This window comes from Rhodnius prolixus, unplaced genomic scaffold (assembly GCF_049639745.1).
Source record: "Rhodnius prolixus isolate KJV_2025 unplaced genomic scaffold, Rpr scaffold_1, whole genome shotgun sequence".
NCBI lineage: Eukaryota > Metazoa > Arthropoda > Insecta > Hemiptera > Reduviidae > Rhodnius > Rhodnius prolixus.
The window spans coordinates 27,031,341-27,057,454 of NW_027411581.1; the positions used below are offsets into that span (position 1 = coordinate 27,031,341).

The following is a 26,114-nucleotide window of genomic DNA, read 5'->3' on the forward strand; positions in this document are numbered from 1 at the left end:
GGTATTCATATTATAGGAGCTACCACTTCCGGAAACTCAATTACCTAGTTCGTTAATGCTAGAAGGCAATAATTATAAAATTAAGTATTTATATTCAGGCATTTAGATGCCTATGTAAGTTGTTGGATTTGTTCCTACTTTCTCCGCTTTAAGAGCCCTGCGTCTAAATCTTGTCCATTGCCAATCTCAATACCGCAGGAGCTGCTACATTCTAGTTTCTTCAAAAACTTGTAATTTGTCAATAAAAACGTATAGAGATATTGCTTCTTCATGATTCCTATTAATTCTTCGAACACTATCCGTTCTCTTGGGCAACTTGATTTAATTAAGCAGGGATTCATTGCGTGTTTTGGAGTTCTAGGGCATCATATTCATCATATCGAGCTGGGTAATATTAGACGTACTATTACATCCAATCTCTATTTAGCTAGAATATGTTCTCTCCGCTTTAGATGAAAAATATCACTCCTGTTAATAGAAAAGGAGTTCTCCTTCAAGTAAATCTAACGTAATGTAAACGACCTCAGTAATCAAAGACTTATACTCTGAATTCCCTTCCACACTCACCTTTTGAGATTACCACCAATTCCGCTGAATTACCCATTTTTTAAGTGGTAAATAATTTCTAAAAGTAGATGAAAACGAGGTATTTGAAATTTTCCTTCCGAAGGTAGCTCCGGATATTGGGCAAACCCAGCATTATTACGAATAATTTAAGTTTTAAAAAATTGTGGCCCAAATGTTGTGCAAGCAAAAATTGTGCAGAAATTTCTTAAATTGCAAAATAAATAAGGATCCTCGGTATCTCGAAACGTTTTTAGAAAATTCGTTTCATATATAAAACTTCTTAAATAATGTTTTAAAATAATTAACCTTGATGCTTAATATTTTTGATGGAATAATATTCCCAAAGTATTTCATAAATTTTATTATTAATAATCATATTTATGTTTTACATAACTTTATGAATGTAAAGATGGTGACGCGGACACATTGAGGTTTGGTGAGAGTGTGCATGCCATTAGGTTGGCATCCCTGTCTAAGGAACTATTGTAGTCCAAGTGTTACTCCCATGGGAACGTTTCGTTAGGTCTTGTAGACTCTCTTCCTCGCCACTCCCCTCAAACTCACTCTTATTTAGGCAAGATTTTGGCCTCCCATGGTTTTTACTTCAGCGAACCATCGATTTCCTCGCATTTCTATTTTCCATATAAATTTTCGTCCTATTCCTTGTAAGAAACTAAATAACAGCTTTTCCTCCTTCATTTTTCTCTTTGAATTCATTTTGGGTTGCTCTTCGCAAAAAATAAATAAATAAATGCTAAACTTTTGTCGTGTTTTGCTCTGTCCGAAGGACGATTACTGTCCTATTGCTGATGGTTATGTTGCCGAATAGATCACCAGACGATTTAGTTCGAACTTCGTACGGTCTGAAGACAATCCTCTACCGGAAAGAGGTAAAATAACAGAGAAGAATGTTTACTCTCTGAATGGTAACGAATGAAATCTCTTCTGGATGGTTCTAAGAAAACCAGGTTACAAACTCCGGATTGGAAATTTACTCTAAATTTATTTACTGTTGTTGGAGTATTTCATGTAGGAAAGCAAAATGTTAAGTGCGCAATAGAACTCAATAAACAAAAAATAATCACATAAAAAAAGTACCAAATATATTGAGTACTTCCTTTACATTTAACATGGCTTTCCTTTATGAAATACTCCAAGGACAATCAAAAAATTTAGAGTAAATGTCCAATCCGGAGTTGGCTACCTGGTTTCTTTTGAACTATTGGGTGCCATCCAGAGAGAAGCAGTCCTCTCTAAACTTCCATTTTGTTAATTTTTTTTTTAAATTTTTTTTTTTAATGATTTAAGGCGCGTCAACATCTAAGGTTATTGGCGCCCGGAGCTTTTTTCAGTGCACTGCCGGCCTCCGGACAGTGTTCTCTCGTTGCAGACAACACTGTCCATCACCGGACAGTGAGCTGTAAGAAGCTCCTAGGAAGAGAAAATCTAAGGGTCGGCTGCTGGATTCGAACCCGGGACCTCCGCGTGGGAGTCCAGTATGCTAACCTCATAGCTAATCCCTTCCCTCATTTTGTTAATGTTTGTAGTTTTAATTTTGCAAACATTTTTGCTTTATATTAACTTTAGTTCATCTAAAGAAAGTGAATACTTGATTAAAATCAATCAATCAAATTTGATCAAGATCGTCTGTTTGAAAGGCAGGTAGCAGCCAAAACAACCTGAGGTACTCAGCTTCTTTCTCATCGTCACGGCTGTCTAGAGCCACCCTCTACTATTTCTCCTGTTCACGCTTGCAGAACATTCTTATGTAAATCATGATTTAACACAAGCGAAGGGAATCCAACAATTTCACTTCAACTTCTTTTTCCATTATTTTCTTTTTTTTTAATCTCTTTCCCTTCACAAATATTGGCATTTCAATTCTTATTTTATGCATTGATCGATTAGTGAAAGAAAATTGCATTTCTTTGTTCTTGCTAACATCTTCTATCATCACATTTATCTATCTAACTAGCTGAACCTGTCGTACGCTAAATGAAAATATTATTCAAACAAATGCAATTTGTGTTTGCTTTTTCCGCTGTTACGATAAGAGAGAAACTGCACTTTTTGCTTTTTCGGTTACTGGTATAAAAAACATGTACAACTGCAGAGGTCGGTTATAAAGCCCAAGTTTGTAAGTAGGAGGTTCCCAGTTCGAATCCTGCGTCAGCTACTTTTTATTTAATAGGAAAAATGTAAATAGTTAAGTAGGTATGTGCTTCCGTTCATACTCCATTCATACCCCTCCTTAAACTTTTACTTTATTACAAGTATAACTATGCCTCATAAACATAAATTATAGAATTTAATGCATTACATCGGCACCTGAAATGCACATTGAAAAGACCATGATCTGTAAGCCTACTAAAACTAAAAATATATATCTAATATTTACCTTATTTTTTTGGTCATTTAAAAACTTTTCGACCAATTTTGACGGGAATATTGTCACAATATCATCAGAAGAAACCAAGATAGGGTATCGGGAATTCTGTAAATTCAATTAAAAACTTTTTTTTATTAATATTAGGTAGTCCTGAAACAGTACAGTAATGGAAAAGACATTTATCAGGTCACATTTTAGGAACCAGTAATTTTTATTTTTTGAATTTTGTATAACGAGTAAGGGCTACTAAATTGAAGAATGAATTTGAAGTTCTTTGTAAATGGTGAAATTTGAAAATTCAATAATTAGCAACATTTTCAATTATAGCATTAAATTCTATAATTTATGAAACGTGGTTTGAAATTTGTACGGGATGGCAGGAATTGTGTTCCTTGTAGGTTGGAATCTTTTTGTTGCACCCCAAAGTGCAATACCATAAGTACTGCTTTTAGGGAGATGTCATTAAACGGAAGTGCAACGTTATTGATTCATTCAAAAAATTTTCAAGTTTTTTTAGATTTTTCAAAAAAAAAAAAAATATATATAATTTTTTTTTTTTTAATTTATTTATTGCTCATGAGTATTTCCACAAGTTTTATTAGAATCTTTTTTACGGGAAAATGTTGCTAAGGTCTGGAAAAGTGTTGGACTTGTCTCTAACGTTTCGCTGCTGAATTTAAATATCGAAATAGAGATATCGGCGGAACTTTGATTCTAGGGACTCATCATTGTTTGTAACAAAGTACCAAATTTGAAGAATCTAGAACGATTGAAAATGCCTTTCATAAAATAGATTTTTAGAAGTTATTAACAGTTTTTTTCAAAGAACCAAATTAATTACAATTTAAATATTTTTAAGGATAACATTTTAATAGTGTCTGCTAAGAGTGGTTTACTTACATCGCCATTTCTGTCAACTTCAAGATCTTTTGCCGCAATCTTTGATGGATTGTTCAATAATTCAATAGGTGAAAGTGGAGTTGTAGTAGAATTTTTACACACAACTATATTAGGAAATGCATTTTCTGCTGCAAGTGTTGAAGGGTTTTCCTGAAACTATGAGGAGAACTTGTTCAAATTTACCCACAAAACTTATGGATATTAATAACGAGGATTTTTACCACTTTCGTGATATCTAAGATTATGTGGCTCATTAAATGTGAAAAACTGTGAGAGTATTTGGAATATATCGTAAACGGAAATTCGCGAAACACTAATATTATTTGGTCCGACTAATTCCTCAGAATGCGGAAGTTAATAATACTTACCCACACAATATTCAAAGTACCAATTATTTAAATTGAAAAACTGTACAAAATTTGGTCTCAAGAAAACGTTTTCTGTAGCTGTCAAAATTCCTCAACGAGAAGTAGCCAATCCTTTCCTGAATTCACTCGTTTGTGTGCGTGACTGTCTATACATTCTTTAGGTACGCTACATAAATGTAGACCTACAACTTGTTTTTGATACATTATTCCAGAAAAAAAAAAAACAGGAAATCATTAAAGGGAGGTTTTGGGGTTGTGGAATTAATCTCCCTTTAAATTCCAAGTTTAAAAAAACATAGATTGGCCGGAGGTTTGGATATCTTGAACAGGTTTACTGATTTCTTCAAGCATTTATTCAATTTATCAAAAACCTACATACCTTACTTAAGACAGATTTAATATAAGATGTCAAAATGTATTGCATAAGGACTCCGAGAGAGGTGGAAATCAGGGAGAAAAATGATTTAGTTATTTTCTATTTCTAGAGAAAATAATTTTATCTTTTTTCCAAATACGTATCTGATTGAAATCAATTTCATTTTTAAAAAATATTCAACAGGAATAAGCTTGCCGTTCTTTTATTGGAAAAATTCTTTCTTATGCAAATAAACCGCGTATTAAAGGAGGTAAATTAGTCACGAATTTTTAATAGTATTTTACATAGAAATAAGTAGATACAAAGAATTGACCAATTATAGTACGGCATTGAAACTTGTTTAATCTAGGCGCTCTGTAGCAATAGAAAGTCTGGATTGTTAGATGGCCACACCTTCTCCAAATGGACCACGCCTCTCTACCAATGAAAACTGTGCTAGCTAGTAAACAAAATGGAGATCTTATATCCTTTTTTTTTCATAAAATTTTGAATTTCTCTTACTGCCATAAAATAGATGTGTCCTATTTTTAAGAACATTAACGTTAATCAGCAATTTTAAAAATTAAATTTTATTTAATTTGTATTAAGTTCTTGGTGATAGGGTTTTGGTGAAGTTGAGTTCAAATTTTATGAATACCATAAACTACAGTCAAAAAATTTATAAAATATGTAATTGTCCAGTAGAGCGCTCCACGATCCCGACCATGAACGCGAGTGCAGGTTAGATGACTGTGAAGGTTCTTAGAAACTTAGAGAGTGACGCTTAGTGACTTGATTGTTTACTTTGTGTAATTTTTATTTAGTTGGTTGAAACAACTTGTAATTTAATTATTCTTTACAGGTCTGCTTTATTTATATTATATTTTGCAGGATTTATTTGTAACACTACTATAATAATTTGTATTATTCTTTACAGAATAAATAAATCTGTGTTTACCGACTTTACAAATATTAGATGCAGATGCTAGCAATCAAACAGATCAAGCCACAGTCATTGCAGTAATGGGTTGAATGACAGGGCCGGGTAATATACAATTTGCCGCCAAAAATCAGTATCGATCTATTTTGTAAAGTACGAGTATATTAACACTATATTTTTAGAAGTCTGTCTTCAACATGGCATTTGAGCGCATAGCTTGGCCCAAAAATAAAGATTAATTTACTATTTTAATGGATGCATTTCTGTAGAATAGCAATCTGTGGAGGCACCCCCTATATAAATTTATCTGTTATAAATATTATTTGATATAAATATTTATTTGGATAGCAATTGCGAAAAGATTCTTTTGCCTGTTTTACTCAAGGCGTTTTTGTTTTTTTCATCAGTTATATTTTGAGTGTAAAACAAAAAGGTGTAAGGGCGTTAAAGATGGTGTTTAAGTAATATATTATTGTCTTTTCGGTGCTTCTTTTGCCTTTTCCTTACTTATTGTTTTTCATTTCCTGCTCTTCTTTTCTACATTTCAATGTAAATCATAAAACAATGTGTGCCTCATTCCACTGTAAAGGGAAATGCTAATGCATAAAAAGATGTAAATCTTTTGGCAGTTTTAATAAAACAAAATAAATATAGATTAGTAAATTATACACAAATAGAACCAATATTATGAAAACGTAGTATTCTTTAAGTGATCGTTATTTAGCAGCCATTCCTACTCTAATTTCAATTTCAATTTTACAAATACTACTATCGTTAAAAATATAATTTTGTAAGTCATTTCGAAGGATGTTTTTTTCCCCCTGCAAATTCCTCTCTTGAGCTTAAATTCATTGCGTTTTAGCATCACATTCAGTCAGAAGGTGATTAGTTCAGCCAACTGTTACATTCATTTACTTCAAAGGGAAACTCGGAAAAGGATTTCCTACCTTGAGTTCTCTTTTCATGTTAGATATTTCAAAATGATCATAGAACATGATATTACACCAGGCTTTTCTCTTAAAAGGTAAAACAAATTTGTAACATGATTATTAGTTGTTTTTTTTTAAGTAACAAGTTTACTGTTAATTATCTGTTGAAATATCAACTTTGCAGTTAACTTCCATCAATATATTATTTGGGAAAATGTAGTTTGATCTGCAATAATAGATAATGTCGTTGATTTTACTATCACTATCTAGTGAGATCGAAACATAGATAAGGTTGAAATCTCTACACCTAACTTATTAATCAATCTCTGATAATGGATGATAGTACGAAACCGATGTTTCCGTAAAGTTTTGTTTACTTAAAATACTAGAGGAGATAGTTGGCAGGTCTACATCCCCCTGATTTGCATTGGGAAACTCATGCTCCACCAATCTCTAGAAGATACTGACTCATCTGCATTTGGAGAAACACTACAACCAGCAGAACGTGGCATGAACAGACTCCTAGAAGCAGTGAATCTAACGTCAGCACTGCAAGGGGTCTAACATCATTCTCAGTTACATCAAAAAATTAATTTTATTTACTTAACTAGTTAAGTAAAAGTTAAGTGTTTTAAAACAAACTATTCTAAAGATTTTTATCGAATAATAGTAGGGTTAAGAATGCGAAGTATGAGTAGCCGTATTCTAGAATTATCCTTGAACCGACTCGGCTTTCTCTATCTACCAATCACTATAGTCTTCAACTCAATCATCTACATCAAACTCGAAATACTTGAATGTTATTCAACTTTATATAATTTGTGAAACTATCTGGAGGTCGGCAGTACATTGAAAAAAGCTTTAGTCACCAATGACTTTAAATTTGGACTCGCCTTAATAATATTAATGCCAATCTCAAGTATTTCAGTGTTTGCCGATCTGTGATGAGTTACGGCTCCCAGCTCGTGGGATTACAGCCTCATCAAACTGTAGGGAAATGAAACAGTTTGGGCCTTCCTCCCAGGGCACTACATGTTGACTTAGGATTCACTATCTGTCTTTCTCCACTAATTCACCCTTAAACTCCACTTATTGTAGAATAATTTTATCTCTGAATCATCTAAAATAGTTGCCATTTTGAATATAAAATAAAGGAACTTTTTGGTACAAAAATCTAACGGTTCTCTCCACTCTGCACTATTTTTCTGTCAATTTCTCTTGGAACCATCTTCCTTATGAACTTCGGTTCCATAATGAGGCTAGGCTTTTCTTAACTTCGCTTTCTCTTTTTTAGAATTAACTTTTTTGTATCATTTTTATATTAAATGTTTTCTAAGTGCTGCTAACTCAATCAGACGGTTGTTGTCTTGATTTAAATATTTATGTCTATATTTAACCATTTTTTTGTTGTAATTATTTATAATAAAGTACTCTTTAACAAAAACTTACAGTTTAAAAAGTTAAGTATAAGGGTTGATTAAACGCCAAAAGGTACACAAATCAGCTAGTACCCAACATTTCATTCAAGCTTAGTTGATATAATTTAAGTAATTTTGCTGCATTAACTTTTCCTTCACATTTTTTAGAATTTATTAGATGTCACAGACCCTTATGCTGGCCAGTTCGTTCATAATATTATTTGGTTATAATTATGATAAAATGTATATTATATCTTCGTTTTTAAATAGGTACTTTATTTTAATTCGATTCCAAATTATTCTTCTGATTTATCTTTAATATGCCCTTTATTCTGAAGTTGTCACATCTTATACATGCATGTTAAAGTAGAAAAAGACAAAGTTAGAGTCGGCTACTGTTTAAATTTGAATCACGGAGGATTTAAAACAATATTTCAGACTTGAATTCGTCTTACCGAAATATTCGTGAGCACAAATAACACACAGTTAATAACAAGTAGATTATTCAACAACAATTATTCATTTCTCAATTGTAATTTAATTTTACTTACAGTAAAATACTGGAATAATTAGCTGTCCTAAAAGTATGCAATACTTATTTATTTTATATTACATAACATATATATAACATTGTGAGAAGAACAGCTACATTGAGAGTGTGATTGAAGAAAACTATATTATTTGCGATAAAGCCAGATAATTATTACCTATTATTATAAACGTTTGACTACTACATAAAATAACAATTACTTTAATCGAAGAATAAACTTAAACAGACGATTTTTATTAAAAATAAAATAATCGAAATCATTGATGTATGTTGGTGTAAGCATTTTTTTAAAAAAGTTTTTAAATTTTGTAGCCTCGTATTTTTTTTTATTTTTTATAACGTTTTCTTTTTAACCTGTAATTAATAGTTTGATTATTATAGATTAATAGATATTACAGTCAATCTACAGTGCTACTTGAACAAATTTTTTGTAGATGAAAATGGCCAGCATAAGGGTCTGTGACATCTAATAAATTCTAAAAAATGTGAAGGAAAAGTTAATGCAGCAAAATTACTTAAATTATATCAACTAAGCTTGAATGAAATGTTGGGTACTAGCTGATTTGTGTACCTTTTGGCGTTTAATCAACCCTTATACTTAACTTTTTAAACTGTAAGTTTTTGTTAAAGAGATTTTTGTACCTTTTGGATAGATTTTCTTTTTTGTATGTTTTGCTAAGTTACATATCTGCTTTACTGTTTTATTTAAATTTGGAATAAGCAATTCTATCATTATAACCTGATAAGGTGTTAAGTAGGAACCGTAACTACCACTGGAGAGATCTTTTTAAAGAATGATTATAGTTGCGGTCCCCAAACCATCCTCAATAACAATTTTTTTGAGAAAGCCTTTTTATATAAAATAGGAAGGTATTTGTACGTAAAAAGCAAATTTAAACTGCGATTTCAGACCTTCCTTTTAAGAGGAGTAAGAAAAATAAACGGGCGATTACAGTACTTCTCCCTAAAAGGCAAAGAGGCAAAGATTTTGAATCGAACGACAATTCATTAATGTATAAATAGTTTCACCCATTGATAATTTTAACGATTTCAGTACTTCCTCTTAGTAGGTGTAAGAGCATGATGGCACTTCACAGCCATGTAGAGGAGCTTTAATCACTTCTTCGTGCTAAATTTTATCAAAATCGGACAAAGCGTTATAGAAATATTGGTAATAATAGTTTTAGAAACGGCCTTACTTGGGTGGGGCAAACTCCCCTCCATATAAGGCGTAGCGACGAGACTTTTAAAGTGCAAATCTGTACAAAATTTCGATTCGAATGACACTTCATTCATGAAAATCAGTTCACTTGTCGATAATTTGAAACGATTGCTATACTTCCCCTTAACTAGTGTAAGAGCAGATCGCCGCTTTAATGTTACGTAGGGGAGCCCTAACTCTATCATCCTACCAAATTTTATCAAAATCGGGCTAAGATTTACAGAGTAATTAGTAATAATAATTTTGAAGGGGGCCTTACATAAAGGGGGCTAACTCCTCTCTAATTCGGTGTACAGCGTCGAGACCCCCAAAAGGCACATCTACATAAAATTCCGAATCGAATGTCACCTCATTCATGAAAATCGGTTTTCGCGTTTAGGCGCTACGTAGTTTACAAAAAAGGTAACAACAACAACAACAACAACAACAACAACAACAACAAGAAGAACAACAACAATTTCTGAAAATGCCGTTTTTGCTCATTTTTGGCAACTTTTTTCTCGAAATCTATTAGGTCTGGGGGGTTGCAAAAAAATTACAGTTATAAAGGAGGGTTTGCCCTATATTTTAAAGAAAATTTGGGAATTTTATCTTTTATAGAAAAAGAGAAAAAAATGGTCAAAGTTGGGTGTTTTTTAACGTTACGCTTTTTCGTGCACTTTTTGACGATCAATCCTTATACAACTGTCCTACCGGACAGTTTTAATTATTATTTATTAATCGATACCTAACATCGTACTCATAATCTTTATGTATGTAATTTTGTAATTTTACTAGCATTAACGTGCTTGAATGAAAGACAAAACTATTTAAGTAAATAATTTGTAGCAAACAGATATAATGTCAGTGTTCTTCAAATCTTTCCTAAATTACAGATAACTTAAAATATAAATAAATAAAATAATAATAAAAATTAAAGGTCAAAAAGGCTGTCAAAAAGGTACTTATACAAAAAAGTCAGTATTTGTACAATAGAATATTCACAATTGAATGATATTATTGTGAAAATAGAGTGTGAACGCACTCGACTTTCTATTATTCGACGCTCTAACTCAAAATTATCTTCAAATTCCAAAAATTTAAGTCTTATTTTTATTTCTTATCAATTTTGTTGGAATCTACCCAATCCCTTTCCTTAATTAAATTTTCAGGAAAAATGTTTAGCCAATAGTTTTAGATTTATATGCATTTAATATTTGTACAATTATTAAATAAAATCATTGGACCCGATATTGAGAAAATTTCATGGCACTGGTAAAATCTATAAAGAAATGTAATCTTTATACTGATCACTTCCGGTAAGTGGTTTTTATTTATTATTGTTGGAAATTAAGTCTCACATTTGATTCCTAATAATATTATTTAGGTGGTAGGTAAGACAGTACAAATCACATAAATGGCACTGGTTAGGAAAGCCAAACGTCTTTTTCAATTAGAAGTGCCCTAAATAGAAGTTTCAGGAAAAATGCTTTGAATAAAAGTTAAAGTTGTGTATAAAATTATTAAAAGTTCAAAGGAACTCGTGGGAATGGTTTTTTTTGGGGGTAAACCTTGAAGTACTGAAACAAATTGATCCAGTAAAATAGGTTGTGGAAATCCATGCTAATGTCAAATTAGAAACAGTTTTCTTGGTAGATACACTCACACGGAGAAAACAGCGAAAACCTCTTTTCCGGACTCATGGGGTTTCAAAAATATACTAGTAAAGTTAGTGAAATAAAACTGTTTTCAATTAAAGCCTTCGTCATTGACATACGAGTATTCACTTTGGAGAACGGTTGATTCCTTTACCGACTAAACAAACATCAAGAAACATTAATAAACTATTTTGGACTTGGAACAACAGCAATCAATTTTCCGAAAAATTAATTAGCAAACGCAATAGCCATTAAAGTACTTCCTATTTTTTTGGTCGTTAATTGCAGCCATTAAGAGATTACTACGCAGTAATTAAACCTTCCAATTTTGGAAAAAAATAAGTAAAATTTCACGGAAATGATATATTCATGAGCAGATGTGTGCAATCTATAGTTCGATCCTAATAGAATTTGACACTTGTTTCAGAAGGCCTCAAAACAAATAATTATCTCACAGAAATATTCCAAAATAAGGACTGTTTAAGCAGCACAACATTTCCAAAGAGTTCTTAGACAATTTCTTTGAAGTCACAAAAAATTTGACGAGCCAAAACAAAGCGCGATATAGTTAAAATAAATGAAACAAATTAGTAAAACTTACCATCTTGGCGTCCAACACTTGTGCTTCTAATTTCAGATGGTCGATGCTGTCTTGTACCTGCAGCACATTGAAACTTCAATGAAGAAGAAAACAAATAAATAAATAGCTTATGATCGTAGAAATTAATTATCGCAACAACATAAAAAAAAAAATAATAATAATTATAACTGGTAAATCTACATTTACAGAGTTGCCGTCTCCTGATTGTTGAAATCTTTGTTTAAGATAACGTTCATCTAATTTCTCTTTTTGAAATTTCAAAAATTCTTCCAACACAATTCTTCGGGTTTCCTCCTCTGATATCCCACTTTTATCCATTTGATTCATGATCATAATCAATTCTTCAACTTTATCTAAAGGCTGTAACAAATGTTTTTATGTATCTGCGTACTTTACAATCAATCGAATCTACCAAATACTGAAAACATTTGTACTTTTTTGTTCGAAGTTCATTCATATTTACTATACTTAAATTTACGTTTTAAAGAAATAATGTCGCCTGTGAAAACCATAGAGCAGGGGTCCCCATACTTTTTATGCAGGTGGCCAGTTCCCTTAGACCGTTGGAGGGCCGGACTATAAAACAAACTATTTACGAGGGTCGTTTGAAAAGTCTGTGCAAAAATAAAAACTACTTAATTTTTTGGGGTAAACCTTTTTTATTTTTCAACATAGTCTCCTTTTAGGCTTTATACACTTCGTCCAACGCTGCTCTAGTTTGTTGATCCCTTCCGAATAATAGGATTTGTCCAAGTCTGAAAAATAGCCATTCGTTTCTGCAATCACCTCCTCGTTTGAATAAAATCTTTTTCCCGCCAGCCATTTCTTCATATTGGGGAACAAATAGTAGTCCGAGGGAGTCAAGTCTGGAGAATAGGGGGGATGTGAAACGAGTTGGAACCCTATTTCCATTAATTTTGCGACCACAACTGCTGACGTGTGAGCTGGTGCGTTGTCGTGATGGAAAAGGACTTTTTTGTGGGCCAATCGTGAGCGTTTTTCTTGCAGCTCGGTTTTCAAACGGTCCAATAACGATGAATAATATGCACCTGTAATAGTTTTACCCTTTTCCAGATAGTCGATGAGGAATAATCCTTGCGAATCCCAAAAGACAGTCGCCATAATCTTTCCGGCCGAAGGAACGGTCTTCGCCTTTTTTGGCGCAGATTCCCCCTTGGTAACCCATTGTTTAGATTGTTCTTTGGTCTCAGGAGTGTAGTGATGTATCCATGTTTCATCCACAGTGACGAAACGATGCTTAAAGTCCTGCGGATTCTTCTGGAACAGCTGCAAACCGTCCTTGCAACATTTCACACGATTTCGTTTTTGGTCAAGCGTGAGCAATCGCGGCACCCATCTTGCGGATAGCTTTGTCATGTCCAAATGTTGATGCAAAATATTATGTACCCGTTCATTCGAGATGCCCACAGCACTAGCAATCTCACGCACCTTCACTCTTCTGTCATCCATCACCATATCATGGATTTTATCAATGATTTCTGGAGTAGTAACCTCAACAGGGCGTCCAGAACGTTCAGCGTCACTTGTGCCCATATGGCCACTCCGAAAATTTTGAAACCACTTATAAACTGTTCTAATCGAAGGTGCAGAGTCACCATAATGTTTACCATGCTTCTCTTTAGTCTCCTGAGGCGTTTTGCCTTTCATAAAGTAGTGTTTAATCAACACACGAAATTCTTTTTCGTCCATTTTTTGAAAATCACTCGACTTCCTCGATTCAAACGAATGCCAAACACAAAGAAATAGACCGATCTGGCTGAAACTTGGTGTGTGTTCTTCCAAGAGATGCTACTAACTAAACATAACCTCGATACGCGCCAGTGGTGCTATCTCTCTGACTTTGCACGGACTTTTCAAACGACCTTCGTAAAAGCAAAAAAATACAAAAAACAAAACGGGAACAAATAGAATATTTCAAGTAAATTTAAATCAACAAACTGCCCAGTATTTCTGTGGGAATTATGAACCTGCTTTTGGCTAATGAGATGGTCAATGTCCGGTTTATAATTTTAGTGCTGTGCCTTTCTTCCTACTTCTGCTGTTATTTTACACTGCTTTCGGAGCCGTGACGCGTGCATCCCGCGTCATCGGAAGTAGTACTGTACGTACATGAGCGGCGCAGCGCTTTGCTGCACCGCCACATATAGTGCTCCTCTCACTGACCACCAATGAAAGAGCTGCCCCTTCCGGAAGTGCGGCGGGGACCGGATAAATGTCCTCAGGGGGCCGCATGTGGCCCGCGAGCCGTAGTTTGGGGACCCATGCCGTAGACAATAACACATACGTATTGGTTAAAGAATACTATAGAAGTAGTAGCTAAGTTCGACATAAATGTAGACTTAGATATTAGGGATGCAAATAAAATGCACTCACAGAATCAACGTTAAGGGACAGATTGAATTAAATTTGTTATGGTAGCCAGAAACAAGATTTCAATTGTACGGAGACTTACAAACAACTGAAACTACGCGCAAATATATGTCACATGGATGGAAAAAGATAGCACAAATGAGAGGAGAATGTTTGAATTAGAATGGTAAACATTTAGTAAGTCGGCCACTTCCATGCCCCATGTGCCATATATGTGATAAATGGTAGACAGATAACATCCTTTATTCAGAGTAAATGTACACATAACAGGAGTTCTGCGCTTAACCGTTAAATGTACAGTTTATCCAATTAGAACAGTCGATACTCGCAGCGAAAATTAAAATAAAATAGAAACCTGCAATTATATGAAGAACGAAAGAATTTATTGGCTGTATTACGTAATAATAATACAAAATTTTAGGGGATTTGCTTAGGGTACGTTTACAACGGAGCTGTGAGTATAGATGATAGCAGAGATGATAACTGATAGAGTAAAATATAATCGCTGATTAGTGTGCACAACGGAGCTGTGATACATCCAACATGTCCGAGAAGTGAAGAAGAGTTTTTATGTTCAGCAGCAACAAAAAGGTATATTTTAAAGAAAAAACGCTTTAGAAAATATCATGTACATCCCATAAATAAAAAACGAAGTACTTTGGGCGAATTTCACTATTTATATACAGTTTTAAAAGTTAAGTATAAGGGTTGATTAAACGCCAAAAGGTACACAAATCAGCAGTTCCCAACATTTCATTAATACTTCATTGATATAATTTAAGTAATTTTACTGCATTAACTTTTCCTTCACATTTTTTAGAATTTATTAGATGTCACAGACCCTTATGCTGGCCATTTTCGTCTACAAAATATTTACTCAAGTAGCACACCATTTAACTTAGATTGACTGTAATATCTATTTATCTATAATAATCAAACTATTAATCACAGGTGAAAAAGAAAACGTTATAAAAAATATAAAAAAAATAAGAGGCTAAAAAATTCATAAACTTTTTTTACATCAATAATTTTATGCATTTATTTTTATTTTTAAATAAAAATCATTGGTTTAAGTTCATTCTTCGATTAAAGTAATTGTTATTTTATGTTGTAGTCAAACGTTTGTAATAATAAGTAATAAATAATCTGGCTTTATCGCAAATAATATAGTTTTCTTCAATTACATTCTCAATCTAGGTGTTCTTCCCACAATGTTATATATATGTAATATAAAATAAAGAAAATAAAGATATGCATATTTTTAGGACAGCTAATTATTCCAGTATTTTACCATAAGTAAAATTAGGGGGACTAAATTAAATTACAATTGAGAAATGAGTAAATATTGTTGAATAATCTACTTGTTATTAAATGTATGTTATTTGTGCTCACGAATATTTCGGTAAGACGAATTTAAGACTGAAATATTGTTTTGAATCCTCCGTGATTGAAATTTAAAAAGTGGCCGACTCTAACTTTGTTTTTTTCTACTTTAACATGCATGTATATGTGACTACTCAGAATAATTCATCACTCATTTTATCATAATTATAATAAAAAAATATTATGAATGAACTGGCCAGCATAAGGGTCTGTGACATCTAATAAATTCTAAAAAATGTGAAGGAAAAGTTAATGCAGTAAAATTACTTAAATTATATCAATGAAGTATTAATGAAATGTTGGGAACTGCTGATTTGTGTACCTTTTGGCGTTTAATCAACCCTTATACTTAACTTTTAAAACTGTAAGTTTTTGTTAAGGAGATTTTTGTACCTTTTGGATAGATTTTCCTTTTTGTCTATTTGCAAAGTTACGTCTGCTTTACAGATTTTTTAAAATTTGGAATAAGGTATTCTATCATTATAACCTGATAAGGTGTTAAATCGGAACCGTAACTACCACTGGAGAGATCTTTTTAAAGAATGATTATAGTTACGGTCCCCAAACCATCCTCAATAACCATTTTTTTGAGAAAGCGTTTTGAATAAAATAGGAAGGTATTTGTACGTAAATAGCAAAATTAAACTGCGATTTCAGTACTTCCTTTTAAGAGGAGCAAGAAAAATAAACTGCGATTACAGTACTTCTCCCTAAAAGGCAAAGATTTTGAATCGAACGACAATTCATTGATGTAAATCGGTTCACTCATTGATAATTTTAACGATTGCAGTACTTCCTCTTAGTAGGTGTAAGAGCATGATGGCACTTCACAGCCACATAGAGGAGCTTTAATCACTTCTTCGTGCTAAATTTTATCAAAATCGGACTAAGCTTTGTAGAAATATTGGTAATAATAGTTTCAGAAAGGGCCTTATTTGGGTGGGGCGAACTCCCCTCCTTATGAGGCATAGCGTCGAGACTTTTAAAGTACAAATCTGTACAAAATTTCGATTCGAATGACACTTCATTCATGAAAATCGGTTCACGTGTCGATAATTTGAAACGATTGCTATACTTCCCCTTAACAAGTGTAAGAGCAGATCGTCGCTTTATTGTTAGGTAGGGGAGCCCTAACCCTATCATCCTACCAAATTTTATCAAAATCGGGCCAAGATTTACAGAGTAATTAGTAATAATAATTTTGGAGGGGGCCTTACATAAAGGGGGCTAACTCCTCTCCCATTCAATGTACAGGGCCGAGACCCCCAAAAGGCACATCTACATAAAATTCCGAATCGAATGACACCTCATTCATGAAAATCGGTTCACGCGTTTAGGCGCTACGTTGTTTACAAAAAAGGTAACAACAACAAGAAGAAGAAGAAGAACAACAAGAACAAGAACAACAACAATTTTTGAAAAAGCCGTTTTTGCTCATTTTCAGCAACTTTTTTCTCAAAACCTATTAGATCTGGGTTGTTGCAAAAAATTACAGTCATAAAGGAGGATTTGCCCTTTATTTTAAAGAAAATTTGGGAATTTTATCTTTTATAGAAAAAGAGAAAAAAATTGTCAAAGTTGGGTGTTTTTCAACGTTACGCTTTTTCGTGCAGTTTTTGACCATCAACCCTTATACAACTGTCCTACCGGACAGTTTTAATAAGGAACTTAGAAATTATCCGGATCGTTTTTTTGAATATGTGAGGACGGGTCCACCCACATTCGACTATATTTTAGAAAAAATAAGGTCAAAATTAAGAAAACTTTGGAAAAATTGTCATGGAAATCCTATAACCATAGAAGAAAAACTAGTGATTACACTTAGGTAAGTAATGATTTTATTTAAAAAAAAAAACAACAAATAAATACACATAAAAATAAATGTAAGCACGATTTAAAAAACAAAATATTGTTTAAAAGTAAATAATAAAATAATAACCAAAAATAATGAGTAAAGACAGCACTAAATAATTTTTCGACGTCCATTTTGAAGCTCCAATACTGGAGTTCAGCTAGCAGAAAAATGAAAAATTCAATTCTATCATCTATGCTCGTTTATAGCAGCGCGTATGAGTCACTAGTCGAAGCTTCGTTGTGCACGCTCACATAAGAATGTACTAGGTTATTCTATAAGCGCTGATGCATCACTTCTATCATCTCCGCTATCATCTATGCTCACAGCTCCGTTGTGAACGTACCCTTAGAGGACAGTGTCTACTGGATTCCAGAGAGATCCCGCGTTCGAATCCTCCTGCTGGACCTTATATTTTCTTTTTTACGAAGCTTCTAATAGTTGACTGCCCAGAAATGGGCAGGGTTGTCTGTAACGACAGAACATTGTCCGTTGGCCAGCAGTGCGCTGGAAAAAAAAGTTCGATCATCGATGACCTCAGATGTTAACGTGTCTTAAATTAAAAAATAATAATAATAATAATAATAAATCATAGAGGAAATTCAAATTAAAGATCATCTGTATACTTGAAATAATAAATTCCTTAAAATAGTAAATAGACTGTAAAAGTCAACTAGCAGATTGGAATTATTTAAATCTTTCCCACGAACTTTATACAAACATCTTACCTGCAACTTAATATTCCTAAATTCTAATTTGAGCCAAGCATTATTGTTATGTTAAGAATCACTTTAGTATGTTGGTTTTTTAATTAACATACTACTACTGATTGCTGATTTACATACAGCTTCTAACAAATTACCTATTATTTAAATCATCTACAAAATTATTATTAAAATAAATATTGCAACTTATATTGTTTTGTAGAAATAAATTAATTTGTTATTGTCGCATCTGACAGTCGCATTCATTGATTATAATTTCTCTTTAATGCTTTTAGTACTGATAGCATTTGTATTTAATTTTAGAGCACAAAGTAGATGGTTTGACTGTCACATGTTGTTTATTTAAAAATCCATCTTTAGCAAGTCAACATTACAAAAAAATAGCAAAAGGTAGGCGCCACAGTAGCCGAGCGGTTAGAGGCGAGACCTGCGAAGCTAATATTGTATTGTGGTACTGGGTTCGATTCCCAGTCTTAGGCCTTGGATTTAAAGGTTAATAAAAGAAATTTACAGTAATGTATGTTTGCTATTCGCCTCCGGTTGCGGAGTTTAGATTGAGGGCATCTAACAGTAGTAGATATACCTTATATAAGCAGTTAACGCCAAGTAATAAATTTGTATATAGTAATATGTCGGCCAACAGAGTCAGTTGGCTGTTTAAATTGCGAGGAGAGCTACTATATTTAAATAAATATGCCTTCAATCAGGCGGTCGCACTATGTTCGTTGTGTAACAGAAAGGAGGTGGAGAATGTTTATCACTTCGTGGCTATTTGCCCCATCTTGGCTGAGTTCCGTATCCAATATTTGAAAAAGGTTGCATTGAGTTTTGACGAGTTTGTCTCGCATCTGAATGGCAAAGACTGGCCAAATTTAATAAATTTTTGTATGAGCGCATGGAAATTTAGGTACTTTTGTGTCCAACAGTTTAACTACTAATGTAAAAGCTACCCCTGGTTGTTATTGTCTTTAAACAGAAAAATAATTCAATAAATAAAAATTAATTCGTTTTTTTATTATATTAAATAATATTTGGATATTTGCACTAAAGATAAATAAATTAATTTGACAACCCCTCAGACGGTCACTGACCATGAGTATGTCGATAAGTAATGTTTGGTGCAAAATAATATGTAAAAATTATCTGAATAAAGACTGTTATTATTATTATTATTCGCCTCCGTCCACGACACCTAATTGATAGTTGGACGTTATGCGACCCCGCCTGAAAAAAATGGGCGATTACTTTACTTTTATCAAGTCAATAGCGCTGTTACCATTACTAGAAACATAGGAAAAATGCGCTGGTTGTCATGACGTGAGCCTCCAGAACATCCACTCTAATTCCACCTCCGTGATTTACTTTTCCACCTAAAACTTACCTTTTTCCATTCAATCTGAGTACCCTCATTAAATTCATTTCCAAAACAGTTTCAATTACCCAGTTAAGTCTTCATGGATAACTTTATATAGATAGGGAAATTGGTGTACATTATTAAGTAGCAATAAGTCAAGCAAGGCTTAAAACCAGCAAGAAGGCTTAAATATGGTGGTATATTTCCGCATTTGAGGGAAATTCTCCATTCGGTTGTATTTCATAACAACTGGCGCATTTTTCAGTTTCTATTGATTTTCCTGATAATGGCTGCAGAATATTTTTCAACTACTTTTGTTATTTACACATTGTCAGATCTGTAGCTTTTGTTTTGAAAATTTGTTCTTTGTAAAATGGATAGTTATGGAGAAGAAGCTGGGCTGCACTCTAAAGTTCCATTTCAGAATAATGTAGTTTTAAACAGCGGTTCGCACGAGCATTCTCTGCATGAATACTTTAGGTATATCATTTACACAAAACGAACACGTAATGCAGTTCTTGCACTTGCTCTATACTCTAGCAGGTATGGCAAACAAGTCGATCGTGAAGCGATAGTTAGATCGATCACAGCCTACAGAAGAAAAAATGAAAGATGTTCAGTACCTTTCGTTTCCTTATAAAAAGGATTTAAATGGGAAACAGGTTTCAGAAAACAATTGCAAACATATTTAATAATGAAAAAATGGTTAGAAAATGAAATAGTAACTTTACAAACTGAAACGCCAGAAATTTCGAAGAAGAATTTTGGAAGTATGTCAACAGAGACAAATGTTCCAATAATACCAAATGTAGGGAATATATTTATTCTGGTTTTGGATCTACATCCCTCTGTGAATCGGCCTTTCCGTATTTAAAGTTAACAAAGACTAGAACACATTGTTCTCTACTTACTGATTCCCATACTGAAGATTCCTTATCATTATCTTTGTCTAGATATTCAACAAATTATGATTGCTTGGTTAGAAACCTGCTGACACAGGCTTCTCAATAATGGTTGGATAATAAAATAAAATATAAATTAATATTTTACTTTTAGTTGTTTCTCAATTAATGAGATATTATGTTGAATTCCCTTTCCCCCATTATTACTTACAATAAGTTTGTAATTATAATATCGAGATTTTAATAAGTAGATCGCGACAAATTTTACAGAGAAAAGGACAATCCTATAATTACAGAAATTGGCCACGCCTGCTTTAGATCGTTTGGTGTAAATGTAGCTTACACGGAGGACAATTATAAAAATATTTTATTTTAAAGCAACAATCCAACAATTTATACCAAATCGGTTTGAAACTCAAAAGTAACAGCTGGTGTTTCGAAATGATTAATCCAAGAGTTAAAATTAATTAGCATTAATTAAATTAAAAGGAAATGTTAATTTTTTTTAAGGTAATAATTAAAAGTTTATCACATGAGCACGCTAAATACCATTACCGCTTTAAAGATAACTTCGCTCAAATCATTTAATTATTTCATAATTAACTTTTCTTTGAACTACTTTTCGAGAAGTAGTTGCATTTTACGTATGTTGCAGAAAATATTTATACACGCAAGTTAATGAAAATAATTTAATTATCTTAATTGCACTTATGATCTTGTCCTTTCATGATTAAACCTGCGATTAGGGCTTAGCTATTCACGATGGAACTCACACAGGTTCTATACGAATGTCCTACCTAGACTGTTAAAGATCCCAAGCCCTTCTTTGTAGGTTCAATTTCATTCGCGCTAATTTTTCATTTCATTAAGGGATTCCTTCCACATTTAATTTACACTTTAAAACTGTTCATATTCTGTGTGCAAACTTTGGCGAAAAATGAATGCTAGGCAATTTTCTTATCTTCCTTAATTATCTAATTAAGGTTTGTTGCATCGCTCGAAAGAATTTTACTTACCTATAACACAGACAAGTATTGAGGAAGTAAGGTGAAGATTATTTTTTGTCCAGGTGTACTCTAAGCCCTACTTCTGGTCGGGATATATAACATGTTCACTTAAATGAAAACTTAGACATACATGTAATTATGTAATTACTAAAGATACAATCTTATTCGGCAGTTCCTCTTTTAGAAAATAATGGGATATTGGGTTATGATTGCCTTTAACCAATTTTTCGAGCCAAAAGTTTTCGCCTCCAAATGGATTCTCAATAAAACTCCTCTCGCTACCTAGGCACCATGGAACTTCCGCTATCGTAGAGAACATAGATGGAGCTATTCTGTGTAGATTTGTCGGAATGGTAACCTACTACAGAAGTATTCTTCCTCAAACAGCAAATACTCAGGGACCACAACACAACATTAAGGGAAACCTGAGTGCAATTATTGTGTGGCCAGTATAACCTGTCGCCAGAACCTCCCGGGGACCCTCAACCATTCTTCACCATTCCAATTCCACAAAGACATTGGGACTACTATACAGATACATCCGATACAGCCATTATCAGTGTTTTTACCACAAACTGCCTGTTGCAACCACTTGGCTTCCTCTCATGGAAACTAAGCAAGACAGGATTATCTATGACTTAGATCGAACTTAGACTCGAACTTCATCTCTGAAATGCATGCTCGAAGGACGATAATTTACGTGCTTCACAAATCACAAACCACTGACTTTGGTATTCGCTCTAAGATGCAATAGGACGAGTACCAGACAAACTACACAACTACAATATTTTTATAAATTCTCTATTGAGAGAAACTGTCATGAGTCAATTCATGGCGAACGATCTTTCCAAGCTACGAAGAACTGGCCAAAGAGCAAAAGGTGATGAGCTTATGAGTAACTAAAATCTCGACATGGCAAAAGTTACCATACACAGCAACATGCGTCTCTACCACTGTAAATAATACTAACAGTATAATTATACCTATTCTAAAAGCTCCATACTACGAGTAAGAGCACTACGATATTTACAGCTAATCATATCCTGGTCACTGAGACAATCAACCTACACATATCTATATTTTTGGCCACGCATGACTAAATATGTTTCTAATTTTGTAAAGTGCGCACTATACCGAAAAAGTAAGATTAATAAGCAAGAGAAAACAAAATTACAAGAATTTAACGTTCCTGACCAAAGATTCATTCCTACTGATCTAAGCAAAACATCCATAGGTAATCAGAGTTATAAGTCACATTGTGGACATCGATAGGGACATTATGGATTATTAAAAGATAGCATCGTTTTGCTGGAAGCAGCTCTGACAAGTAGACATTCGAAATAGTAATGGCCAGAACACAATGAATGATAAGAAACTAAATAAGGAGGAAACTTCTGCAGCCACTAAGTATTTCTTGGAGTTACCGTCTCAAATTCGTAAAGCAATCAGTAAATTACTCATATTTTATTATAATAAAATAATATTGTGAAAAAACAACAAATCACTTGTTCTGAACAAGGACTTGTCGTGTGACATAAACAAACAAAGGAACAATAATGGAAAAATAAGTCTCAGAAATCAAAAACTAATACTTCAAAATCAAAAGAGGATATATAATGGGTTATATAATAAAAGTCTGTATAAGTAGACATAATGTGAAGATGCTGGCACAGAAGTAATTGCATCTGACGTCATAAGCTGCAAGAATATCTAACATGACAATGGCAAAATCCCCAACCTTACACCACCATTTTCCCTTGTAGGTTAAATAAACAATACCCAGGATGTTGAATTTAATACGACAATAATCTTCACCACATGTTGTTTATCAATAACTCGGGTACCAGTAACTAAAATGTGTATCGCTCGCTGGGTTGTTCACCTAGACAAGTCAAACAACTATTACAATAAATATCAAACATTGCACACAAACTGTTGTACTGTACTCGCCTACTTGGATTGTGCCCAAACACTGTACATAAAAACTCCTGGACGCTCTAATGTAATCGTTTCTTTTTAATGTTCGCTTACTCGTTTTTTTAAATAGCAGTAATGTAATAGTACCTTTCCTATTGAAGTGGGATGTAATATTCCTCAAGTAATAATTATGGTAAGAGGGTGCCACTTCCTGTAAGTTTAGGAGGGGTTATTGGATGTGGGGAGTGATATATAAAATGACTTTTTTTAATTTAGGTTTATTTTTTAACATGTCTCAAGAATACGAACTTCAATTGGGCTAAAAATCGTTTAATCAGAAGATGGTATCTAAGAGCTTAGGGTGGGGGATTTCGTACTCATGTACCGTATTCATGGGATATATTCTGACGTATTAGCGGCCGACTTATTTACCCCTAAGCCAAATTCCTCATATTATATCTACTTATGTAATAATTAAATATTTGCACGGTATGAAAAATTCGATTAAAGCTTTCATTATTAATTAAAATATAACTAAATTACTTTTTAATACAATTAAGTAACAGTTAATGCATCAAGTAATATAAAATTTTCTAACAGTTTAAGTAAAAATAAATAATTGAAACTGTTCCACCTACTGGCTGCATAAGGAGTTGATAAATTACAATGCTTATGTAGTTCTAATTATACAAAGGCTTTCTATAATTACAGTTAATTAAATGCTCCCTAATTTTGGCAATTTGATCATTAAGTAATAGGGGGATAAAACATTGTACATTAGGATTCCTCTTGTACATTTCATTAATGTTCACATTGTTTGCCTAAAGTTGAAGTATAGTATTTTAATGATACATCATTTGTTTATTTCCTTCAAATATATTATTATTATTATTTATTTATTTATTTTCATTGATTTAAGACGCGTCAACATCTAAAGTTATTGGCGCCCGGAGCTTTTTTCAGTGCACTGCCAGCCTTCGGACAGTGTTTTCTCGTTACAGACAGTCCATCGGACAGTGAGGTATAAGAAGCTTCTATTATTTCTAGGAGCTCCTAGAAAGAGAAAATCTAAGGGTCAACACCTGGATTCAAACTCGGGACCTCCGTATGGGAATCCCATAAGCTTATAGCTAATCCCTTCCCTTATATTATTATTATTATTATTTCATTTCTGACTCCTTATTAGGGAAATCACTTAGGGGGGTGGACTTTGCCACAACCCCTAAGTATTTTACGGAATAAATTATTATTATTATTATTAATATAATTATTATTATTATAGTTATTATTATTATTCTCCAAACAGCCTCAATCTTCCTCCGGAATCTGGGAAAATAAAAGTAATCGAAATTTTTAAGAAAACTCATTAGGCCCTTATGTGATCATTATCCGACCTAGGTGCTGGCACTTTTTTATAAAAGTTTCCTTGTTTAATGGGCTTTCTAACGATGTATCATTTTCCAGGATACCTTTTATCTTTGTAAGAGATAATTTAATAATAGATAATTTAGAAAATTTATCTGTCTTTCTAACCGTGTCATCAGAATCGAATTCGGACTAAAACTTTCTGAGTAATAACATTTTTATTGCAAAAAAGTAATGTTTTTAGAAAAAAATATCAAGTGACGTCACTCCAGAACAGTGGAAAATTTGAAGTTCGCTAATACGTCATTGAACTGCACTTTAGATGTACACAGTAGGACTATGGACAATACTTACTGATTCACCCTGTATACAGGGTGACCAGAGTTATATGCTCCACCCACTTTTTTTTTAAACGGCAGGAAATTTCGAAAAAATAAAAAACACGTAATTAATCATTTTTAGTCTAGTTTATTTTCAGTGATTGACCCATTTTTTTAAACTCCTGTATCTCGAGATACAGCATCCAACTTTGTTTCTATAGTATTTGAGCTCCTAAAAAAAATACAAAAAAAAATTTTGAAATCGGTTAGGTTTTTCAAAAGTTATGATAATTTAAAATATGGAAAACAAATTTCAGTTTATTGTCAAAATTACGTTATTTTTTTAAAGAATCTATTCAAACTGGGCACAATCAACGGATAGGCAAGCCAAAACTCTGGTCTCCCACTCTTTGCTTGTAGCAGCACTTATGGTCGCAAAGTCAAGATCTAGGCAGGCTAGAGTTATTCGACTTTTCAGATCATCGACTGAAGCCACGGGATTAAGGGTACTGTACACTTTATTTTTTAGGTATCCCCACAAAAAATAGTCCATTTTGGTTAAGTCAGGAGATCAAGGTGGTCATTGGATGGGACTATGAATCTCTAAGCAATTTTCATGGAAATTTCTGTCCAGGTAACGTCGAACCACTCTCGCATTATGTGCCGGACAACCATCTTGTTGAAAATACATATCTAGCCGACGTTGTAGATGAACATCTTCAAGCAGAACTGGCAAAATGTCTCTTCAAAAAAAGTTGGATACCTTTCACTAGTTAAGTTCTCTCTGTAGAAGTATGGGCCGATTAGTTGAATTCCTAAAACTCCACACCAAACGTTTGTAGAAAAAACAACCTGAACGTCGAATATTTCTAGCTTGCCTAGATCTTGACTTCGCCACCATAAGTGCTGCTACAAGCAAAGAGTGGGAGACCAGAGTTTTGGCTTGCCTATCCGTTGATTGTGCCCAGTTTGAACAGATTCTTTGAAAAAAAAATAACAATAAATATAACGTTCCATGAAAA

The 26,114-nt window shown here is 33.2% G+C and overlaps 1 protein-coding gene across 5 annotated transcripts in view; it reads right to left on the bottom strand.

Moving 5' to 3' along the window:
* The window catches only part of LOC141458254 (uncharacterized), a 36,828-nt gene that overhangs the window by 5,711 nt on the left and 5,003 nt on the right, over positions 1 to 26,114 (bottom strand). For 2 of the 5 annotated variants that reach the window (XM_074135993.1, XM_074135997.1), the window contains exons 3-6: positions 12,057 to 12,236; positions 11,877 to 11,933; positions 3,857 to 4,012; positions 2,966 to 3,061 (exon numbers count right to left, since the gene is read on the bottom strand). In XM_074135993.1, coding sequence (XP_073992094.1) covers positions 2,966 to 3,061; positions 3,857 to 4,012; positions 11,877 to 11,933; positions 12,057 to 12,236 — 489 coding nt within the window. The remainder of the gene's footprint in view (positions 1 to 2,965; positions 3,062 to 3,856; positions 4,013 to 11,876; positions 11,934 to 12,056; positions 12,237 to 26,114) is intronic. The other 3 variants (XM_074135994.1, XM_074135995.1, XM_074136005.1) reach the window with 3 other exon arrangements.